The sequence below is a fragment of the Aythya ferina genome, assembly GCF_964211825.1.
Source record: "Aythya ferina genome assembly, chromosome: 31".
Classification (NCBI taxonomy): domain Eukaryota; kingdom Metazoa; phylum Chordata; class Aves; order Anseriformes; family Anatidae; genus Aythya; species Aythya ferina.
Genome location: NC_140328.1, coordinates 918,187 through 940,585, shown reverse-complemented (window position 1 = coordinate 940,585; position 22,399 = coordinate 918,187). Strand labels below are relative to the sequence as shown.

At 41.3% G+C, this 22,399-nt stretch overlaps 1 protein-coding gene and 1 long non-coding RNA gene across 6 annotated transcripts; both read left to right on the top strand.

The window, feature by feature from the left end:
* Positions 1 to 474: 474 nt before the first annotated feature.
* LOC311425557 (ATPase family AAA domain-containing protein 2-like) lies at positions 475 to 10,083 on the top strand. 2 transcript variants are annotated; one of them, XM_084501499.1, is made up of 11 exons: positions 475 to 1,422; positions 2,290 to 2,380; positions 2,808 to 3,122; positions 4,000 to 4,126; positions 5,028 to 5,282; positions 6,205 to 6,390; positions 7,612 to 7,741; positions 7,892 to 8,088; positions 9,235 to 9,392; positions 9,729 to 9,842; positions 9,939 to 10,083. In XM_084501499.1, exons 1-6 carry the CDS (start codon positions 1,291 to 1,293, stop codon positions 6,206 to 6,208), a joined length of 924 nt encoding a protein of 307 aa, XP_084357625.1. In that variant the 5' UTR covers positions 475 to 1,290; the 3' UTR covers positions 6,209 to 6,390; positions 7,612 to 7,741; positions 7,892 to 8,088; positions 9,235 to 9,392; positions 9,729 to 9,842; positions 9,939 to 10,083. The 2 variants fall into 2 exon arrangements, with proteins under 2 accessions (XP_084357625.1, XP_084357624.1); XM_084501498.1 differs by having other exon boundaries at positions 9,681 to 9,842.
* A 1,073-nt stretch (positions 10,084 to 11,156) lies between these two features.
* LOC311425455 lies at positions 11,157 to 17,530 on the top strand. 4 transcript variants are annotated; one of them, XR_014686336.1, is made up of 4 exons: positions 11,157 to 11,406; positions 12,088 to 12,184; positions 13,619 to 13,747; positions 15,168 to 17,530. It is a non-coding gene; the product is annotated as an uncharacterized lncRNA (long non-coding RNA). The 4 variants fall into 4 exon arrangements; XR_014686337.1 differs by having other exon boundaries at positions 11,513 to 12,184; XR_014686338.1 differs by having other exon boundaries at positions 11,157 to 11,589.
* Positions 17,531 to 22,399: the final 4,869 nt, after the last annotated feature.

Sequence of the window (22,399 nt, the reverse complement as noted above, 5' to 3'; positions counted from 1 at the left end):
CAGCATAGGCTTAAGACTCTGAAGAAACAGGCTGCATTTTTTCGTTTCCAACACTGGCTGTTCCTCCTGAGCCCCGCCTTCTATTTTTGCAGTCATAGGACATGTGAATGTAAATTCGTGGGAGAGAGGTAGAAAACTGTTTCAACTGGTGTTTTTTCAGCTATGTGGGGAGAACAAATAGAGTGGTTTTGAATATTTTGGCTCTTATTCAGAGCGGCATGTGGAGGGAGACAGATGCGTTTGCTTTTTTAGTGCAATGGCTTCAGAAGCAAGAGGGGAAAAAGCACTTTCTCTGGGAGCTGGAGAAGGTGTCCTAATCACAGGAGAGGTTTCTAAATGGCATATCTTTGCGAGGGTTCCTTTAGTCCGGAGGTTTTTGTTTGTTTGTTCGATGTTGGAAGATTTTACTCGTAATATTCACGTCCTTCAGCAGAAGTGAGAAATGTGATTTTATTTTGTGCAGTGTCACGGACCCTCCGAAATCTCCTGGGAATGATGAATACCTCGCACAGTACCAATGTGATGACGGTGGAGACAAGGAGAAACCAAGAAGATCAAAAGAACGTGACCTCATTTCAAAAGAAAATGTTTTGTACGGCAAAGAGTCTTGTGAGCCTGGTGAGAAATTGCGGCAAACTTCCTCTCTCAAGTCTGACACTGAATGTAGCTCTAAAAACCTTTCCTCCTCAGCTGTTACAGAGAGATGCCAAGATACAAAGGACAAGACTAAAACCACTGAGAAAAAGCATTACAAAAGCAAGAGGGAACATGCTCCTACTGAAGAGGAGAGTCAAAAAGCAGGTCCTTCCAGCAAGAGAAGGATAAAGTTGAATACAAAGAATACAAACTTGAGCTCCTGATTGGCTTTATGCTGAACTCTGTGCTGTTCTTGTCCTAATCTTGGTCTCTCCATAGATAATATGGTTTAAATCCAAATAGAATCGTGCGATGAGGAAGATCTCACTGCAACAAATTCAACATCTAAAATCAAAGTTGACATTTTCCATGATTTTCTTCCTGAGCAGAAGTGTGCAGTACTCCTTTTATATTAACGTAGAGATTATTTCAAACAGTCTTGAAGTGCTTGATGACTTAACAGTCTGCAGATTTATTATCAAATCAAAAAAAACCCTACTTGGTAGACTGTTCTTTTCCCATTCAAAATGACCAGTAGGAAGAAGGTTTTTACGGCATCAAGAAAGTCATGTGGAATGTAACAAAATTTACTGAACCAGTAAGTAAAACTTATATTTTTCTATTAGTTCCATTGTTTCAACTCTTCAGACGCTTATGGATGGCATAGATAACAGAGGGGAGATTGTGGTAATTGGAGCTACCAACAGACTGGATTCTGTAGATCCTGCTTTACAAAGACCAGGACACTTTGGCAGAGAGTTCCTCTTCAACTTGCCAAATAAAGAGGTGAGAACTTAAATTCAACGTTAGTGCTACCATGGCAAAGTCCAACTTTATAGGAAAAAAAAATAATTGACAACTTGAACAAAAGAGTGATATGTGGAGACACTGCGTTGTTCCACAGAGGGCAAATCTGGTACTGGATATATATGGTCAGGATGATACCACCAAGTAGTTAGTTCTATAATCAAACCTTTCATTCCCAAAGTTGTACCTGTTTGCTTAATTATTTAGTCCACTTGGGTGTTTTCATCATGAAGTTGTGTTTTTGGTCTCAATCCTTCACTTATGAATGAATAGGGGACGTGTCTGCATTTGATTGTGCCCCGGATCAGTGGTAGTAGTTTGAGTCATAATTCTTTTCTTCTTTATAGTAATTGTAGCAATTGGAAGCATTGTGCCAGAAGTGCTTTCTGTGAATTTACTAACTGAAAAGCAAATGTGATGAAGTAATGAGACTATCCCAATGAAAGCTTGCTAAGTTTTAGAGAAGTTTTTTGGACAACAAAGAAATGTTTCTGGATAAATTTTTCATTGCAGTATTTTCCTCTGGGTCCTTAGGTCTCGTAGTTTGGAAACTTGTTATTGAAGCTATAAATGCCTTTTCTTTCATTGTAAGTTCCTAGAAAAAGTTCAGTATAACAAATAAGAACTATTCAATTTCCTGGTTGAAAATGCAGAGTGTATATTAAATAACTGTAAAATACTTGAAAGTTGAGCAAGTAAGAAAAGCGTATTAATAGATGAGGGGTTTTGAGGGAGGACTGTTTTGTTTTTTGTTGTTTGTTTGTTTGCTTTTTGGTTTGTTTGTTTCTTGTTGGTATTTTTAAGGAAAACTTGGGACAAGCTAAAATGCAATGATTTTGCTTCCAGGCTAGAAAAGAAATTTTCAAGATTCATACTCGTGACTGGACCCCTCAGCCACCGGACATGTTGCTTGATGAACTAGCTGAGACATGCGTTGGTAAGACTGAAACCAAAATGGATTCTTGCTTGTGACCAAGTTGTAAAGAACCTTAGCTTGTACCAGGCAGTACCCATGCTCTTGTGCCTTGCTGCACAACTAGTCAACGAGGCAGCTGGCACGCCTTCATAGCAATCAGAGTGAGATGCTTTCATCTATTTACTCTTTGTTGTCATTCCTCTTGTTGTCTGAGAACGTTAAATGGTTCTGGGGCATCTTCCTCAAGAGTATAGTTTTTGATGAGGAGTCTGCTTCAGCTGCATAAGCGCAGGATATCAGGCAGTGAGCAACATGAAACTTCCCTGCAGAGCGGTAGCACTTTGAATTCCCTGTTAAGCTGTTTGGTTTTGGCATTACAAATTCTTTAAATGTTGCATGTTGTAAACCTGGGCCTTGACTGATGTAACGTTTGATTTTTGTTTGTTAGGATACTGTGGTGCAGATATCAAATCCCTCTGTACTGAAGCTACTCTGTGCTCTCTGCGCCGATGCTATCCTCAGATTTATGCAAGTAGGGAGAAGTTGCTACTAGACGTTAATTCTATTAAAATAAAAGCAAAGGACTTTTTCATGGCTATGAAGAAGGTTGTTCCAGCTTCAAACAGGATCGAGGCTTCACCCGTACAAGCACTATCACCCATTTTCAAGCCACTTTTTCAAAGATCAGTAGAGAATATTTTACAAGTTGTGCAGAAGATCTTCCCGCATGCACAGCTTGCGCTAAAGGAGGACCGACAGCAAGGTATAACCACAGCATCCACTTCTTTATAATTCTGCTAAAGCAAAAACTTGTGGTTTGTGCAATCAACTTAAACCTTTCAGACATAATGGTGGTAGAATTTTATTATTTGCATGTGCATGTCTTTTTTTTGGGCAAGTCTGGAATATAACGCATAGGTTTTATTGTGGATTCGAAACTGAAATGCCAAATGGAAGCTCTGAATGACTCAATACACAGTAAAGGACGATGCGTTCTCTACTGAAGCATCCTTCTTCTGACGGCTGCTAAGATAATTAGCATTTGTAGAGGTTGACTTGAGGTTTGAAGTATAAGGCACCTATTTTTCTTTAAAAAATCAAAACTCAGATATTTGGAGGGGAAGCATTTCTAGGTCAATGTTTCCAATTCCTTTCTGAAGAATGTCAGGACCAGGATACAAGTATAACTGGTCTAAGCTAAATATTGTTTTAGCTATCATCCTTTTTAACCAGTCTCCTAATTTAAACGTTTGTGGATCGTACTATACACGTGCACATGAGATCAATTAGCATTGATATTTACTAGATGAATGGAATTCTGTGGCCATCACATCCTTTATCCCCATGCTTTCATTGTGGGAACCTCCTCCAGAAAGAAATGGTCTTGTTTTTATATTTTTTTTTAGCTATTTAGCAACTGCAGAAATTGTTCGTAATCTCCTTTATTCGAAGGGGGAGAAAAAAATCACCAAGAGTAGCGTACCTTGTACGTACACATCAGTGGGACTTAGTACAGCTTTGTAGGGCCTTGTGCCATCTCCTTAGATCTGTGGTGGGATGAACTCTAGGAAATAGCTTTCAGTGTGTGCAAAGAGACAAAGGCTATTCAGGAAAGTTAACAAACCTCTTTTGCCTTTCAGAGCATTTCAATCCTATTTTACAAGATGATATGTTCGACAGTGATGACGATGCATCCTTGGTTTCTGGAGATGAATTAAAAGATGGAATGCCTGACAGACCAGAGAAAAAACGCCTCTGTTTCAGCAGGTAAAGAAAGATAGATCCCTGTTACGTTTAAATTCTCAGGTCTGTTGAGTCTTTGTAAACAGTTCCAGCTGTTAAAAGTGCAAGGGGTGGTAGACGAAGGGGTAACATCAAGTTTGTGTGTTGAAGGGGTGCTTGGTATTCACAAGAAGAAAGGGTGGAGGGACTAAAGTTGTAATGAAGTTGCTCTGAATGACCAAATTGAAAAGCCCAGGCTTCTCTTCCTAAGCCAAAGTGATCCGTAGACTACCAGAACACGTTGACTTAATCCATGGCATTCTTTGAAAGACTCAAGACCACATAAATGTCCTGAGGGAATTATGTAGCAGAAAGAAAACTGAGAAATGGCTTGATAAAACACCTTGAGAAAAATTTGAATGGTGTCTTTATTTGTTAAGCCACCAAGTTGTGTTAATCTTGTGATATTTTAATATGGAAGTCATGCAAGTCCACAGCTAGATCATGTTGTCACAGCTGGATCAGTTATTTTTCTCAGTTTCTATTGCTGTGCTGTCCAGAAGATTTTCTGTGCTTTAGAGCAAGGCTAAGTCTCTAGCATCTTTGATTTAAGCCAGCAAAGGTACAGCCTGATTGTAGTGGGGAAACAAATGCTCCTCACAAATTTATTTCCTAGTAGTAAAGCAAGATTGCAGGGATATTAATTTGCAGTCTTGGTTTAGTAAAGAATAGGAAACACAAGGGAAGAAGATGAAACAAAGGGAAGAAGATGAAACAATTGGAATGACTGAATAACTTAACTGGAAATCTTACATGTATTTAATGTACCGCTGCCATTTGGATTATTTGGGGAGGGAAAAGAAAGTCTATAGGAAAATTACTTGGAACATCTGTGTGTCTATTCAGCACCTCATTTATAAACTTGTTTTCTTAACTCTTGTTCTAGGAGTGCTTTCTGCGAACCAACATCATGCCGGCCCCATCTGCTAATAGTAGGAAAAGAAGGGTACGGCCAGGTTTCTTACGTGGCGCCCGCGGTGTTGCACGCTTTGGAGAAGTTTCCCGTTCACACCCCGGACCTTTCTGTTCTGCTTACAAACGTTGCACCGCCAGAAGAAATCTGCGGACAGCTACCTTTTTTCTTTTTCTTCTCATTGGATTCACTGACTGTATGTAAAGGATCAATCAAGTTGCAAGTAAGGTGAGCAAAATTAATTGGTAATGGAGGTGGCCTTGTTTTAATGTGCTGGGATGTTTGCTTCTGTCTGAAAATCCCCTTTTCTTTTAGACAGCACCACAAACAATCTGGATGTTGTACATGTCCACATTTTGCATACCCAGTTTTACAGTGAGGCTGTTGCTAGCAGCTCAGGAAGCTGGGCGGTGTTGCTAATAAACATCTCTTTGTGGAAAGAAATGCTGCTCATGTCACTGGGATCCAGAAAGTAGTTCTCCTTGCCTCCTAAGACTGTGTGCTCCCAGTAGATGGCTCTGTATCAGACTGCACGTCGGCTACTTTTTGTAGCCTTCTTTTAAATTATATTGGTAAGGCAACCAAGGTTTGGGGCTTCTGTTTATTTTGTTTTCACACGGACATACACAACTTGTGCTGTTGCAGTATGTGCAACAAAAGCATTAACAGTCACAAAACACTTCATTTGCACGCTGATGTGGTTTTAACTAGAAAAAATGAACAGATTTGGTGTTTTTACTTTTAGGCAGGAAATCCATTTTCTTGTTTGGCATCACTACCTTAAAATATTTTTACCTTTAGTGGAAACGTTTGAGAGCCATACAAGTAAGGACAGACGTTCCACGACTGAATACTGATGTGTCCCATAAGAGGGACATTTCCTTTCTTTGTTATGCGATGATTGTGGCTGTGGCCATATAGCTACGGTGTCTAGCCACTGCCTGAATATATCCTTCCCATCTTCTGACTAGAGTTCTCCGAATACTGATAATCTGAAAGGGTGCACAGAGAAATTCCTTATGTGAAAGGATGCTTGCCACTCTGTTCGCGTAGTTTCATTTCATGGGGCAGTCAGATGGCTATGTAGCTATGTATTAACAGGTTATTCTATGTGTTTTAGTTTTCTTACCCAAGCTTTCCTTTTCACTAGCTGATCCGAAATGCTCAGAAGACAGCACCAAGCACAATTTATATCCCAGATATCCATTTATGGTGGGACAACGTTGGACCTGCCTTGAAACTTACTTTTCTAACTCTACTATGTAACATTCCAGCATTTCCGCCAATTTTGCTGCTTGCTACGTCTGACGTACGTCACTCAGATCTCCCAGAAGAGGTATTTGTCAATACTTTCCTTACTATTTCTTCAGTGTCTTGTAATTTATGAATGCTTTCAGCATCAAAATGCTGTGCCTTGTTAAATGCTTACTGTTATTACTCAGGCACCCTAACAAATCACTTAAAATTTGCTTAGAGAAAAAGCATACTGTGAAAGCATCTGCTTAAGGTTTTTTCTGAGTCAAGCAAGTGACTTTTACCCCTTTCTCATGCATGCAAATAATAAATTAATACAATAATTCCGGTGGCTACAAAGTGGTTCAGTCAAGAATATGCAGTGCTTGAAATGACAAGAGGATGTCTTTACTGAAGAGATTTCTTCTGACAGTCTGCCATTCCATGCTATGTTGGGTAAACAGCTAATAATGCAATTTAGTAGAGAATTGAAACACTTTGATTAAAAAATAAATAAATAAATCAGTTTCTTTCTTCATATAGGCCAAAGCTTTCCAAGCTGGAAAGCTAAGTTCCAATTTCTGCTAAAATAACTTTGGAATCGAATTCTGGTTGTATTCCTAAATAAACTGTAGTAAAAGTACGTGCAGAACTTCATTGACTTCTGAGAGTTTACATTAAGGGAAGGTGCCCAAAACAGGACCACGCTGTTGTCATTCTGATGATTTGGTCTCAGTCACTGGGGGAAGAGAACGGGTCTTACCTAAACGTGTTTATTATCAACTGCTTTGAAAGTGCTTGAGTTCCCACAGAAGTTTTGGTACAGGTTGTAAATTCCTTCTAAAATAAGTAGTGAAATTCCTTACCTACCTTTTAATACTAGAACTTGAACATGGAGGAAGACGTAGAGGTACTAGCTACTTCAGACACCTTTTGGTAGAGAAATAAAAACTCAGCAAAAAGCCCTCACTTGTCTGCTGAAGCCTTTCTCTTCCCTCTATAGCCATAAAGGTTCTAAGTAAAGGATGCAGCAAGGCAAGTAAATACAAAGGAGGCGCTGTTGGATGTGGTGAAAGCCATTACTTTATCAGTGTAGCGTACAATCCCTTCAGCGAGCTTTAATTCTACAGGTGATTCTTAAAGGTGATATTTGAATTTGCCGTGCCAGCCTGTGAAAATGTAGCCTTTTAAGGCCAGGAAGATAACTTTTTTCAGTTTGTGTTCTTCAGGTTATTATTAATTTGAAAAGGTACTCGTCTTTTTGGAATAGAAGATGAGTTTTTGTGGCCTTAAATCTGAAATGTCTCTCCTCCTTCTGCTTTAGATCCAAAAATTATTTAATACGGAATTTGGAGAAGTGTGCAATATTGAGTTGCCTGGTAGGGCAGAGAGAGCAGCTTCTTTTGAGGACCTAATTCTAAATGAAGTGGCTAAGCCTCCTGTAAAGAAAAGAGGTGAGGAGGATATGAGAAGTACATCTAAAACTTTCCTATCGAAGTTACTAGCTCTTTGGGATTTGCTTTGGTGGTCATTTTCAGTCAGTAATTTGTCATATGCTTGTATTTGAGTACTGTAAATGGCTAATTTTTCCTGATTAATTGAAGTCGATCGGACATTGGAAGTCCCGCCTGTAGCACCACCAGCTGAGCCTCAGAAGCCACAAGAGGAAGAAGTAGGGATGCTGGAGGAGGAAGAGGAGGATACCTTGCGTGACCTTAGAATTTTCTTGAGGGACGTTACTCACAGACTTGCCACTGACAGACGTTTCAGGGAATTTGCAAAGCCCGTTGACCCACAGAAGGTAAAGTAGTGCTGATCTGTGTGTGTCTGTAACTTCTCAGTGTTCGTACTTCTCAGCGTTTTGGGGAAGGTTCAACTTTGTTTTTAGGGCTGCACTATTAGGATTTTGCAAGAAGCAGAGGCAGTGCTTTTACTTCTGCTGACTCTCAAATGTCTCTTTTGGGATTATTCGCTGAAAGCCCTGGTTTCATTCTAAAAAGCCAGTCCAAATGCCAACACAGTTTGCTCGTGAAAAGGCTTTGATATGTAGGCGTGTCACAGCACTGAAAAGCACAGAGATCTTTCCTTCTAATTACAAACAGTATTTACAGGACTACTTTAATGAAGTCTAAAGCCCTTTCTTGGACTGTCAGTTCCTGTGGGAACAGGAATAGGAGCAGCAGTTTGTAAAAATAAGTTTTGAGATCCTGTTCTCTGTTTCATCTGGAATTCCTCAATAGGAATCAACCATAAGTGCAGTGTGTTTTCTTTTTCCTCCAATTGGCTGCTTAGATGCCTTTTTCTCCTTAATTTATGAGATAAGCCTAAACTAGGGGCGTATATTTCAAAGACAGATGTAACTTGAATATACCTGCGGATCAGCAAAGTCCTCTTCATGTGGGCATCCACTGGCTTTTCTTCCCCTTTTCTCCTAGGTTCTAGAGCTGTGAAAAATCTAGAGAGATACATATGTCCTCATCTGAACTAGTCATTAGTCTCCTCTTCTGGTCTGAGGGAAGAAATCAGCACCTCAGGGCCCAGTTATCTCATTCTAAAGTAGATGCCTGCAATAGGTACTTCACAGGTGCAATTCATGCACCTTTTCCTCAATGTCGACAACAAAGAGAATGCCGGATGGCTTGCTCAGCTTTCACTGTTGTGATTTTCTGAAGCAAAATGAAATGAATCTCCCACCCTCAGTGTTTCTTCTCTACCATGCACGTGCTTCTGACCTCCCTACTTCTTGTTGTCCTCTCGTGGCCGCTCTAATGAAAAATGAAAGAGCCCTTCCATTTTTGAGAAGCAAACTGGTTAATTTCAGCATCTTCTGATGCATCGCAAATGTTGAGAGTTTTTAGGAAGTCGTTTATTTAAAGTTTTCAGAATAATTTTGGTAGACAGTGTGCAAGGTTAAGAAAACCTCTGAATGCTTGTATTTGATCTGCAGGTACCTGACTGCCACAAGGATTAAAGAGCCGATGGATCTTTCAACAGTTCTGACTCAAATTGACTTGCGCCAGTACCTCGCTGCAGGAGACTAGCTGAAGGACATCGATCTAATCTGTAACAATGCCTTAGAGTACTACCCGGATCAAAGATCTACAGGTGAGGATGTGCTTTTTAGCCCTAGTTTAAAAAATCTGTCAAACGTATAGATGGAGAAATGCTGTGTGCGGACAATAGACTTCAGATGGATTAGATGATTTTGGACGTCCACATTGTAAATATTTTATCATTTTGCTACTTGGGCATGGAATTGTGATATAAGTGTTCCCAAGGAACTAGTGCTTTTGTTTTAATTAACTTCGATGTTGTTATGCTGAAAATATTCACTGAGAGAACCTTTCGGAACCAACCTATGAAGAAAGCAATTTTTTTCTGTGATCAAAACAGTTTCATTGGTTGGTAGACAACATTCAGTTAAAGTCTGTAAAATTTCAGATCGTCACAGCGCCTATGTTTTGCAAGACACTGCATATTCAATGGTGAGGAACGAAACGGATACAGAGTTTGGACGACTTTGTGAACAAATTAAAGAATCTCGTGAGAAAAGAGGTACGTGCTTTAACGCTAAGGATTTGAAGACTTGTCTCTGCATTTGTAACTGAAAATGCACGACGAAGATCTTTGGTATCTATTCTTTCTTGCAAGGTCGCACCTCTGCAGCGTGTGCTCCATGCGACAACTCCAAGTCACCACAGCAGAACCCTGCTACTGAAGATGAGAAACCAGATGAAGAGAGTAATGAAAATGAGGAGATGCCAGCGGCACCTGTAGATGCCAGTACACCCATTTCTAATGGCAAGTTGCATTTTATTCAGCTGCTCTTGTCGTTCATACCTTCTCTGTTCTTGAGGCGCAACAGGTGTCTCTGATGCCTGTCTCTTTATGGCAGAGGTCTTTTGTTTTCAAATTGACTTCCAAATGGGAGAGAGAAATCCAGAGGTCATTCATTCAATATAGTAATGAATTAAAGTTCAAAGAAAGTTGGCTTACAATATAAAAAACAAAACAAAACAAATAACAACTTTGATGGCCCAATTGACATTTAATCGTCCCTAAACTGCTAATTTTGTGGTAAAAAATGTTGTGGATGGCAGTTTCTGAATACTTAACTAGTTTTTAATTATGCAAAATGGTATTTTTACCCCCACTCCACCCCTCCCTTCCCCAAATGCTAAAATCTTAGCTACCTCATACTGCGATTTCCAGTTGAAGGAGGGAAGTCTAACTAGTGAGAGTGGGAATTTTGCCATGGACTCCACCCATATCCTTTTGCAATACTCTATGAATACTACAAATGTTGGGCAAAATCACAAAGTTTGTTTTTTCATAAAAGGTTTACCGAATCAGGAAGCATACGAGGTATAAGTCTTCACGTTTTTTCTCCTTTGAATATTCCCTTAAAATTGTCTCAATTATTAATCTCTTCCAAACACGTATTCAGCTTTTGAAGTCTTCAGCTTGATACCAGACTCGAAGGAGAGCTTATTTCCAGAGGCTTTTATGATGTTCATCTGTATTAGTTCATGTAGTAAGACAGTGACTTTATCAAATAACCTCACGTTGTATTAATACTGCCCATCCAAAGTAAGAATCCTCAGCATGTAAAATCCTGAAAGTGACTGTTTAGTGAATGAAATTCCATAGCTCTGTGTGTGGTTTGTTTGCTTGTTTTTAATCTTAATAGCAAACTTACCCCATTAACTTTCAACTCTTTTCTCAGCATATGTAGGGATATAGGCAGTGGTAGCTCAGTTCCTTTGTTTTCCTTGTCAGTCAAGTAAGATGAAGATAATGGATTTTGAAGAAAGAATTCTTTTGGTTATGTTTTGGATTATTTTTTTATGCTGTCTCTTTGTAGGTGCGTCAGAAGGAAAGCGCAGAAGGAACAACTGTGCGCATGCTGCAGCAAAGAGAAGAAGGAGTTCTCAATTTGATAAAGAGAACAGAGTACCAACAGATGACCAAAATGATAGTGATGAAGAAGAGTTTGTGGACAAACATGTTTCTGACATATGTCAAGTTAAACTTAACACTGAAAAGGAAAGTGCTAAGCTTTGTGGATATTCCCCATCAAGATGGGGAACTATAACTATTGAAAATCCAAGTTCAAATGGTAAGGGAGAAGTCCAACAGATCCTTTAGCACCTTATTCTTGCTGAGGAGGATTGCACTATTTATTAGCTTTAGCCTTCAATTTCACTCTATTTTTTCTGTTACAGCTCTCAAAAATCATCACACAGTTTATTCCGTAATGATGTTGCTCCTCTAATTGTGCAAGCCAAGCCCACATGTTTCTGTAGGTGCTGTTTTTTTTGATTCTGAAGTCTGTTTTTTTCTAATGGTACCTGAAAGCCAGCAGTCACTGACATTCTTTTATTGTATGAGGTGCTTTCCAATAACAAGCAGCTTAGGTGAAAAAGCTGCACTTCAAGATGCGTGGATCCAGAGTAACATGTGGAATAGGAGACTTAAGCCCTAATGTTGTACTCTAAGATGTGTTCCCTAACCTGAACTGGCAACATGACTATTTTTTTCCACTATTAACCTTTTAATTAGTGCTTTTTGTTTGTTTGTGGGTATTTTTGTTTGTTTTTTTTTGTCTTAGTTTCTAATTTTTATGGAGCAGTGACTTTAGCTGGAAAGAAGGGAGAAGCCAAGTATTTCTCAGTGAAGACGATAACAATTCTGTCTCAGTATTTGTAGAAAGAGACTGTTTTGCAGGTACAGGATACTTCACTGAGACTGTATTCTAGATAAACAGAAAACCTGACTGAAGAAATCTGTGTCCTTCCAGATTCCTGGGCATTTCAAGCGGTGACTCATGAACGTTCTTGGGAAGACCAGCAACAGATAAGTGATGAGAACACTGTACAAGTTCCTACAGAGACAGAGTATGTAGTTATCGTGGATTGCTATGAGCTCAAAGTATGTCTAATTTCAGCTTTTTTTTAATGCTCAAATAGGACATATTCCTGCGACATGTAAAATTGCAAATTAAGCCCATTGTTAACCAATGCCAATTAAAACAATTAATTGGAAGGACATATAGATAGTGAAATAATTCAGCCTGTAATGCACTGTGACTGTTTAGTTTCCACACCTCGTGTAGATTTGTGTAGGCTACCATTTGCTTCTGGTCATCTGTAGATTAGGAGACAGATTCTTTGCCTAATTTTTAAGATAAAAGGCCTTGCTGAATTTTAAAATACTACACTGACAACCTGCTAGTACTATTATGGATATCATTTTAATGATTCATAATTCTTATGATGGGTTTGAGGGCTTTTATTTGGGGATTTTTTTTCATGCTTTGATGTATTAAGAACCTGAAAAGGATCTTTATTTCTTGCAGTGATGATTTTAAACCTGAAGTTAGCAGGTTGACGTAAACTAGCTAGCCGTGGAGAAGTGACTACTTTTCTGAAATTCCTTGAAAGTGCAGTATTAGAATTTCTTATATTGTGTGTGTGTGTATATATATACATGAGGGAGGCAGAGTTTGCTGATAAGATGATAAGCAGCATTATTTCCAGGGGGCAGTAGTATTTCCATTTGGTATGGCTGCTCCCTAAAGCTACATACTCGCAGGCTCACACAGCTAATGGACAGCTGTGGCAGTGGAAGAAGGTGCTGCCACTAGCTTGTCACTGTTGCTGTGCCAGAGATTATCGTCTCTGCATCTTTGGTAATAGAAATGACTGTGTGAGAGAGAGGTGATTGCTACAAGCAGTCACTTTGCTATTTACCCACCCCTGAATTTAAAGGTAGGATTGAGCAAACTAATCCACCTTTGCTCTGGGCTTTTGAGCAATCTGTTCTGCCAGCAGAGTTGTAGGCATGGCACACGTGGGTAAAGGTAATCACCTAAGGGTGCTTCCTTTTCCAGCTGGCACAGCTGTATCTACAAGATCTGCAGCCTTTTTACAGTGCCTCGCGCTGCTGCAACGCTTCTCTAATGAAATGCAACAGTGGCTTTGCTGTGTCAGCAGCTGTCCTACAAAGAGGATCGTGTCATTCCCTGCTGCTTTGGGAGCAGTCGACTTGCAATTACAACCATTGATGTGATAGATTGGTTAGTAGTAAAAGATTGTCCGAAATTTAAGCCTTTCCTTTCTCTGAAATATGAAAAATTAACTTATTTTCCATGCTGAAATCTCATGGGATATTTAATTTGTTCTCTGAAGTGTCACATTTTATTTAATAGCGTAAGAAAAAGTAGGATGTCACTTGTATCGTTACTGTTCAACCTCCGAAAACATATAGAGCGTATTCAAAGGATCTTGTACTATTCTAAAGTTGTTGTTTTGCTCCATTGTTGTCTTCAGAAACTGTTATGCTTTGTCACTGAGATAACGAAGGGATTTGACATTCATCACCTGCAAAAAGTACATGGCGTCATTAATCTGTGTATTTACAACCATAGAGAAGACTACGACAAAACCGATCTGGTGGAGGTAATTTTTGTTTTGAATTCTAGCACTTTCTGTCACTGTTATGCAGTATTTGTGTGTTCTGGGATATCGTGGTTGTTTAGCATTGCTCTTTACTGCTTAGCTGTCTGTGCACAGACAACAACAACAGTACGACTTCTTCCTTTCAGTCTGGAAGACATTTATCCATCTTGCAAAACCATTGTTATATTTGGCATAATTGTTGGCAGTTTCTGCAGGAAAAAGCTTGAACTTGAAGACAATGGGTCCACCCACACAGCCCTTTCAAAGCAGTTAACCTTAGTCTGTCAATAGTTTTCCTTGAGAACCATTTTGGGAGTGGGAGGACTACAAAGGGAAGGTGCTTTTCTAAGTCTTTCACTCGCTCTCTCCCTCTGCAGCCAGTCATGCACGGTGATAGCAGTTGTTCCATCCTTGGAGAGAAATTTAAGTATATAACAAGAGTTTGAGACTTCTCTCTAGTCACACTCTAATCTCTTTTTAACTAATGCGTTTGAGCATCTGTAATTGGGGAGATTTCTGCCTGTGCCAGTTTTACACTGAGTCAAATTCTCTGGTCTCTTCCTGTAAAAGATGATTTCTGAGTTGTCCGAACTCCTCAGAAATCTGCGTGAGGCGTCCATGGTCCAAGTCAGGTATTCCCAGTATACGCTGGATATTCACTCTTCACATTGAAGATCCTTGAACCCATTTATCTTAGAGTTGCTTGTGTTTGAGAACAGATAAAATGTGTTGTGCCGATCAGTCTGCCTTAAAAAGAGAGTGCCTTTTTTTTTTTTAGGCACTGGTCATCTCGATCTCTTCTTCCACATCTGATAAAGAGTTAGAACGGACACTCTGTTCTGCCTGTGAGAGGATTATTTAGATTCAGGGAGGCCGCTCCTGAAAAAAAAAAAAAGAGATCTTTTAGCTCGAGAAGGGATTTATTTATGTTATCTCATGGCCTGTAAACTTTTGTAACTTAGCATTTAATTTAAGTGTTAAAAGTTAAGTAGCTTTCTTGGTTTTCTATTTCTTCCTTTAGCTTAGGCAAACAAATCTCTCCTATTCAGAGTGCACTGTACAAGTTAGTCAGGAGCGTGCTCTACTGTATGGAGAGAGAGAGAACTTAAGGAGTAATTATTCAAAGTCCAGAAATTAACTTGAGCTTGTTGTGGCTTCTCAGGAACTGTTTCTTCTTTCTAATTGTTGTGAAACCACTGCTGAGAGAGATCCATATAGTTGATATCCTCCTCTCTATTTTGGATGTATAAGGATGCCTCTGAAGCTAGAAGGGGTAATAGGCCGTTGTGATGGTGGTAGCACACTGTTTGCTAAATATTACTAACCATGTATTACAAATTATTTATTTTTATAGTAATAGAAAGTGTTCTTAAGCTTTCATTTGTGCTTACTGCTATTTTGTCTTTTTTTTTCTTACTAGGAAATTAAGAAAGAAATCTCAGCCTTCTGGTCCTACAAGTAGTCTTCAACATACTTAATTTTTACTCTCCAGAGGCTTTTGTTGCACACTGTTCTGTTATTTGTAAACAATTTAGTAATGTTCTATTATTTGTAAACAATTTAGTAAATGGTATCTCATATAGGTATATAAAATTTCATATATAGGTATTTTAAGATATTTAAAACAAATTTGTTTATTTGACCTTTCTTAAATATATTTAAGTACTTTTATTTGATATCTTTGTTCTATATATGTAGCTCTCTATTTATTATCCTATATATATATATATATGCATGTATATGTGTATGTATATAGCATGATAAATAGCAGGCTTGGCAGAAGGAATGGAATATACACAGTCTTCTGAAATCACAGGACATGACTTTCATTTCCATTACACAACACCTTAATTTTCCATCTTCTTTTTATCGGAGCTACTGCTGACAGTGCCTATGTAACACTGTAGATATGAATGTCTTTCGGATAATGCCAATACCTCTTTTTAAAAGAAAATGACTGAAAACTGGATAGACTTTTAACGTACCTTGTCAGCTATTCAGAATATATTTTTCTGAAGTAACCTGTGGTGCTCTTTATTCCACTGGACACTACACAAATGTCTTAAAAGAAACCTGTTATAAATTCGCTCAGTCCCAAAGTAGGATTAAATAAAAAATAGGATTTATTAAAAGAATAGAGGTAAGCAAACAGCGCTGGGTGCACCGGGAGTCTCCACTCCACCAGGACGCACACCAGTTACATCAAGCAGCTGATTTTTATGCTCCTAGACTAATACATATTCATTACTACTTCTAAAAAAATAGGTTATTATAATTAGCTTCCGGGATCCAGTCCCTCCAACTGGAGCATGCGCATCAGTCTCCGGTGGTCCCTCTGGGGGTTTCTGGGGGTCTTTCATGCTGAAGGCTCGTAGTCTTCCTCTCCAAGTTTTTTTTCTTGTCCTTCCCCTTTGTACTCCTTGGCAGCATGTCAAGTTTACACAGCGTCCCCTGCAAGTCTTCAGCTTCTTTTTTTCCTTCTCCTTAATCTCCTGGCCACCTGGCCAGATATCAGAGGCTTGCATAGTATCCCATTCAGAAGCCATAACAGTCACTAGTTGTTAGCAGTTGTTCTGAAACCCCCAGACATCAGACTTCAAAGAAAAAAACATACAAACACAAATAGCTCTCTTATTGACACTTCACGAGTAGTTAAAACATTCCTCATCGGCCATTCACAGGGACAGTCACACCTATAGCAGTGCTAAATCAATCACGAAGAAGACAAAAAAGGCTGTAACTGTTAGAAATAGGAGTTCGGAATAACAAAAGCAAACAGGTTCATAGATTTGAGGAATATTTTCTGAAGACTTGATAAATTGACTAGAATGAGGGGGAGACTGGGACACACTGGGAGAAACTATATCTGTGGTTCAGGAATTAAATTGCCAGTGCAGGACCGGGAGGCAGACAGGACTGCTCTTTATTGACACAAATTGTTAACACATTCCTCACAAACCTATATATGAAATGCAACTCCTTCAGAAACCTCTTAGTGCAGTTTAGTGCAGGAGGTATTTTTATGTCCTATAAAAACTTGTAAACCTCCTTTACCTTAGTGCAGGAGGTATCTTTTTTTATAATTTACTGATAGCACCTTAAAGGGCTTTCATAGTATTAACACGCTAGAGAAAGTATGTGGGAGAAACACTTTCCACAAACACAAGATTTTTGCCTATTAAAAGTAAACGACACAAACTGAAGCAAAGCAAGATTTGCTTATTGCAACTTTCTAATGCAAAGCTAAGTCTTGCTTCTAACAATAACAGTGTTACTGATACCAGAGAATACCATTTTAATATGAAAAACTAGTTACAAGAAAGCCTTATAGTTGAATAAATTGTTTTCTACTGACCTGGAGATAATTATATATATTTATTTTCATAAAAATGAATATATTGCTGGTGATAAATATATTTAAATAAACAGAAAGCAATATTCTGTTTGAAGGATACCTCTTCAAACCAGCAGAGAAAAATTTCTCTGAATTTCACAGATATTTAAGTTAAGGCAGGAAAGGTTTAATTTTTTTGAAAATAAGATTCTGTATCAGCTGTGCTAAAATATGCAGCAGGATATGTTGCTGTTGTGTTGTCACATCTCGTACACAACACCTAGTGATGGTGAATACCTAACTGTGCAATCTCTATGTCTGTTTTTCTTAAGAAAACTGGAACACACATATGTAGCTTTTTAGCATCTGTCCCAATATCAGTGTAGTATTAAGAATTTTTTCTTTCATGTGTATTGTTTGGATATGTAATAATAAAAAGTGAGCCACCATCTGTTTTGTTGTTGTTGTCATTTTTTTAATCTTACACTTAAAACTGTATAAACTTTAAAAAAAAAGTTTGTGAGCAGCTTACCCCATTCTTGTTGTCTTGGTTATATGTCAAAGGCAAACACAGGAGGAAGAAAAACATATATATTGAAAATTTACATTGTAATGTATGTTATAAATTAGACCACACAATTTACTGGTCTATTGAAATTATTTTATTAATCAAGTAAGCAGACACAAGCAAAACAGCGCTGGGCGGCTGGGGAGTCTCCGCTCCGCAACAGCACACACCTTCCCTTTTCAGTGTTGCTGTTTTATAGCAGTTGAATTCCAGCTTATCAGGACTTGTTGAACTGGCTGAGGCTGCGCAGTCTATTGTTGAGAGGGGGGTCGTCGTTCCTCTGCTTCGTGTTCAGGTGGGGGAAGTGAAGCGGCAAAAAGGATGTCTTGTGGTAAGGAGTTTTACAGAGTCTGGTTTTACTCAAGGATGTTCACCCAACACCCCCTCCTGGTATCTGCTTAATCGTCCCCCTTTATCGAGGCCATTCAATTGTACAACCTTATCTCCTCAGCAGATTCTCCAAATTCCCCCACTAGTTTATCACACTGGTATCTGCTTAATCTTCCCCCTGTATCGAGGCCATTCAATTGTACAACCTTATCTCCTCAGCAGATTCTTCAAATTCCTCAAAGACAATGAACAAACCCCCCACTAATTTATCACAATGTATTATTACATTGAAAAGGTAATAAAGGAGTCAACCTCATTTTTCCTTAAATTATTCTTCAACTTGGTTAATGTCACAGATTTTTAGAACCACAGAATCATAGAATATCCCAAGTTGGAAGGGCCCCCTAAGGATCATCGAGTCCAGCTCCTGGCACTACACAGGTCTACCCCAAAATTCAGGCCACGTGACTAAGAGCACAGTACAAACGCTTCTTAAACTCCGACAGGCTTGGTGCAGCGACTGCTTCCCTGGGGAGCCTGTTCCAGTGTGCAACCACCCTCTCGGTGAAGAACCTCATCCTGATGTCCAGCCTGAACCTCCCCTGCCTCAGCTTGACACCATTCCCTCAGGTCCTGTGACTGGTCTCTAAAGAAAACAGATTGGTGCCTGCCCGTCCACTCCCTCTCCAGGTACAGAACTGGCTGTGCCCAGTGGGTTGTGGTTAATTAAGTCCAGCTGGCGTCCCATTACAAGTGGTGCCCCCCAGGGGTCGGTACTGGGTCCTATTTTGTTTAATACCTTTATTGATGACCTAGATGAGGGGATGGAGTGTACCCTCAGTAAGGTTGCAGATGACACTGTTGTGGTTCCGCTCGAGTGGGCAGCCGAGCTCCACCACAGCCGCTCTCTCACTCCCCCTCCTCAAAGAAGAATGGGGAGAAAATATGTGAAAAGCGCTCAAAGGTTGAGATAAGGACGAGAAAATCACTCAGTAATTATTGTAACGGGCAAAACAGACTTGGCATAGGGAGATAGTAAGATTTATTGCTTATTGCTAACAAGCTAGAGAAGTGAGAAACACAGGAAAGAAACCAAAAGCACCTTCTCCCCCATCCACCCTCTTCCACCTCCTCCCCCCGAGCAGCATGGGGGAATGGGGGTTATGGTCAGTCTACAGCGCTTCTCTGCCGCTCCTTCTCAGTCACTCTCATCCCCTGTGCTGTGGGGTCCCACCCACGGGATGCAGTCCTTGATGAACTGATCCGGTGTGGGCTTCCCACAGGCAGCAGCTCCTCCAGAGCTGCTCCAGGTATGGGTCCGTACCACGGGGTCCATCCCTCAGGAGCAAACTGCTCCAACCTGGCTCCCCCATGGGCAGCAGCTCCTGCCAGGTCACCTGCTCCTGCGTGGGCTCCTCTCCACGGGCTACAGGTCCGGCCTGGAATCTGCTCGGGCAGGGGTCTTCCACAGGCAGCAGCCTCCGTCGGTGCAGGGCCGCCTGCTCCACCGTGGTCTCCTCCACGGGCTGCAGTGTGGAACCCTGCTCCACCGTGGTACTCCATGGGCTGCAGGGGGACATCCTGCTCCACCATGGTCCTCACCACAGGCCGCAGGGGACTTCTGCTCTGGTGCCTGGAGCACCTCTCCCCCTCCTTCTGCACTGACCTTGGTGCCTGCAAGGCCATTCCTCACTCCTCTCACTCTCCTGGCTGCTGTGTGGTGCAGCATTTTTTTCCCTGTCTTAAATATGCTCTCACAGAGGTGCAAAACAACATCGCTTATTGGCTCAGCTCTGGAAAACAATGGGGCCCTTATCAAACATGGGGCAGCTTCTAGATCCTTCTCACAGAAACCACCCCTATGGCCCCCTGCTACCAAAACCTTGCCACATAAATCCACTACAGACACCAAGCCGGGAGATAGTGTCGACCTGCCTGAGGGTAGGTCGGCCCTTCAGAGGGCCCTGGATAGGCCGGACTGCTGGGCTGAGTTGAATGGGGTGAGGTTTAACAAGGCCAAGTGCCGGGTCCTGCACTTTGGCCACAAGAAGCCCATGCAATGCCATAGGCTTGGGGCAGAGTGGCTAGAAAATTATGAAGAGGAAGGGGACCTGGGAGTGTTGATCGATGCTCGGCTGAACACAAGCCAGCTGTGTGCCCAGGTGGCCAAGAAGGCCAGTGGCATCCTGGCCTGCATTAGAAATAGTGCAGCCAGCAGGAGCAGGGAGGTGATCGTCCCCCTGTACTCTGCTCTGGTGAGGCCGACCCTCAAGTGCTGTGCTCAGCTTTGGTCCCCTCAGTACCAGAAGGACATTGACGCCCTGGAGTGTGCCCAGAGCAGGGCTACAAAGCTGGGGAAGGGCCTGGGGCACAAGTCCTGTGAGGAGCAGCTGAGGGAGCTGGGGGTGGTTGGTCTGGGGAAGAGGAGGCTCAGGGGAGACCTCATTGTACTCTACAACTTCCTGAAGGGAGGTTGTGATGAGGAGGGGGTCAGCCTCTTTTCTCAGATAACTAATGATAGGACTTGAGGAAATGGCCACAAGCTGTGCCTGGGGAGATTTAGATAAGATATCAGGAACAACTTTTTCTCTCAGAGAGCAGTCAGGAACTGGAACGGCCTGCCCAGGGAGGTGGTGGAGTCACCGTCCCTCACGGTGTTCAGGAAGCGCCTGGACAAGGTGCACGAGATATGATTTAGTAGCTTAGTGGGTAGTAACGGTACTAGAAGGATGGTTGGACTAGATGATCCTGTGGGTCCTTTCCAACCTTGTGTTTCTATGATTCTTTCATGAGGAAGCTGTAGACCGTGATGAGGTCTCCCCTCAGCCTGCTCCTTTCCAGGCCAAACAGGCCCAGTGCCCTCAGCTGCTCCTAATATGTCTTCCCCTCAAGGCCCTTCACCATCTTCGTAGCTCTTCTCTGGACACTCTCCAACAGTTTAATGTTCTTTTTCTACTGTGGTGCCCAGAACTGCACACAGTGCTCGAGGTGAGGCCGCACAGCGCGGAGCAGTGCAGGACAATCACCTCCCTCAACCGACTAGCAGTGCTGTGCTTGATGCACCCCAGGGTATGGTTGGCCCTCCTGGCTGCCAGGGCACACTGCTGGTTCATACTCAACTTGCTGTCAACCACAACCCCCCTAGATCCGTCTCTGCAGGGCTGCTCTCCAGCATCTCATCGCCCAGTCTGTACATATAACCAGGGTTGCCCCGTCCCAGGTGCAGGACCTGGCACTTGCTCTTGTAAAACTTCATGCGGTTGGTGATTGCCCAGCTCTCCAATCTGTCCAGATCTCTCTGCAAGGCCTTTTCACCCTCAACAGTCAACAACTTCCAGTTTAGTGTCATCAGCAAATTTGCTCAAAACACCTTTGATTCCTACATCCAAATTGTTTATAAAAGCATTGAAAAGAACTGGCAGGAAAACGGAGCCCTGGGGGACCCCACTGGTGACCAGCCACCAGCCTGATGTAGCCCCATTTACCATAACCCTCTGAGCCCTACCCGTCAGACATTGTTCGCCCATCGTATGATGTTCTTTATCTATGCTTGACATTTTTAATGGGATTGTGTATATGGTTTGCTTATCTTGTTCTCTAAAATGACTTTTTGAGAAATCCTTTATATAATAAACATGAAGTTGAGGAATCACAGACAAGACAGGTGAAAATAACTTCTCAGGTGCTCAAAAGAGTACACACCATAAAAATATCCATTTCTGATTCCTAGCTTCTTGCCTCATCTGTTATAAGTGCATTGTCATCTTTCTCCTGTGACTGCATTCTACAGGGCTGAGTTTTTGGGATGCTAGTTAGCACGCCTGAGCACACTACTTCAGGTTTCTAGGCCAGTCTAATAAGCGTCTTCCACCACTGAGGCACCAGTATGAATATGAACCAGTCCTTTTTGTTAGAATTGTAGGGGTTGGAAGGGACCTCTAGAGATCATGGGGTCCAACTCCCCTGCCAAAGCAGGTTCCTTAGAGCAGGTTGCCCAGGTAGGCATCCAGATGGGCCTTGAATATCTCCAGAGAAGGAGACTCCACAACGTCCCTGGGCAGCCTGTCCCAGTGCTCCGTCACCCTCACTGTGAAGAAGTTCTTTCACATGTTGGTGCGGAGCTTCCTGGGCTCCATTTTGTGGCCATTGCCCCTTGTCCTGTCCCCACAAACCACTGAAAAGAGGTTGGCCAAATCCCTCTGTCCACCACATCTCAGATATTTATACACATCAGTATGTTAGGGGTGGCAGCTTTTTCCAAGACTGACCTACACCTCTTACCTAATCTGCGTTTCAGTAGATGTACAGAAGGGAACAAAGAGCTGTGTTGTTAGCACTGTATTTAAAAAGCTACTGTGAAGAAGATGCCTGTGTTGAGCAGACAACAGGAAGCTTTCATTGCATCTCCAGACAAAGGAGA

Coding starts and splice junctions, on each gene's coding strand:
- LOC311425557 (XM_084501499.1), top strand. CDS start 1,291: ATGGATGGCATAGATAACAGAGGGGAGATTGTGGTAATTGGAGCTACC. Junction 2,381..2,807: donor ACTAGCTGAGACATGCGTTG/GTAAGACTGAAA, acceptor TTTGTTTGTTAG/GATACTGTGGTGCAGATATC. Junction 3,123..3,999: donor AAAGGAGGACCGACAGCAAG/GTATAACCACAG, acceptor TTTGCCTTTCAG/AGCATTTCAATCCTATTTTA.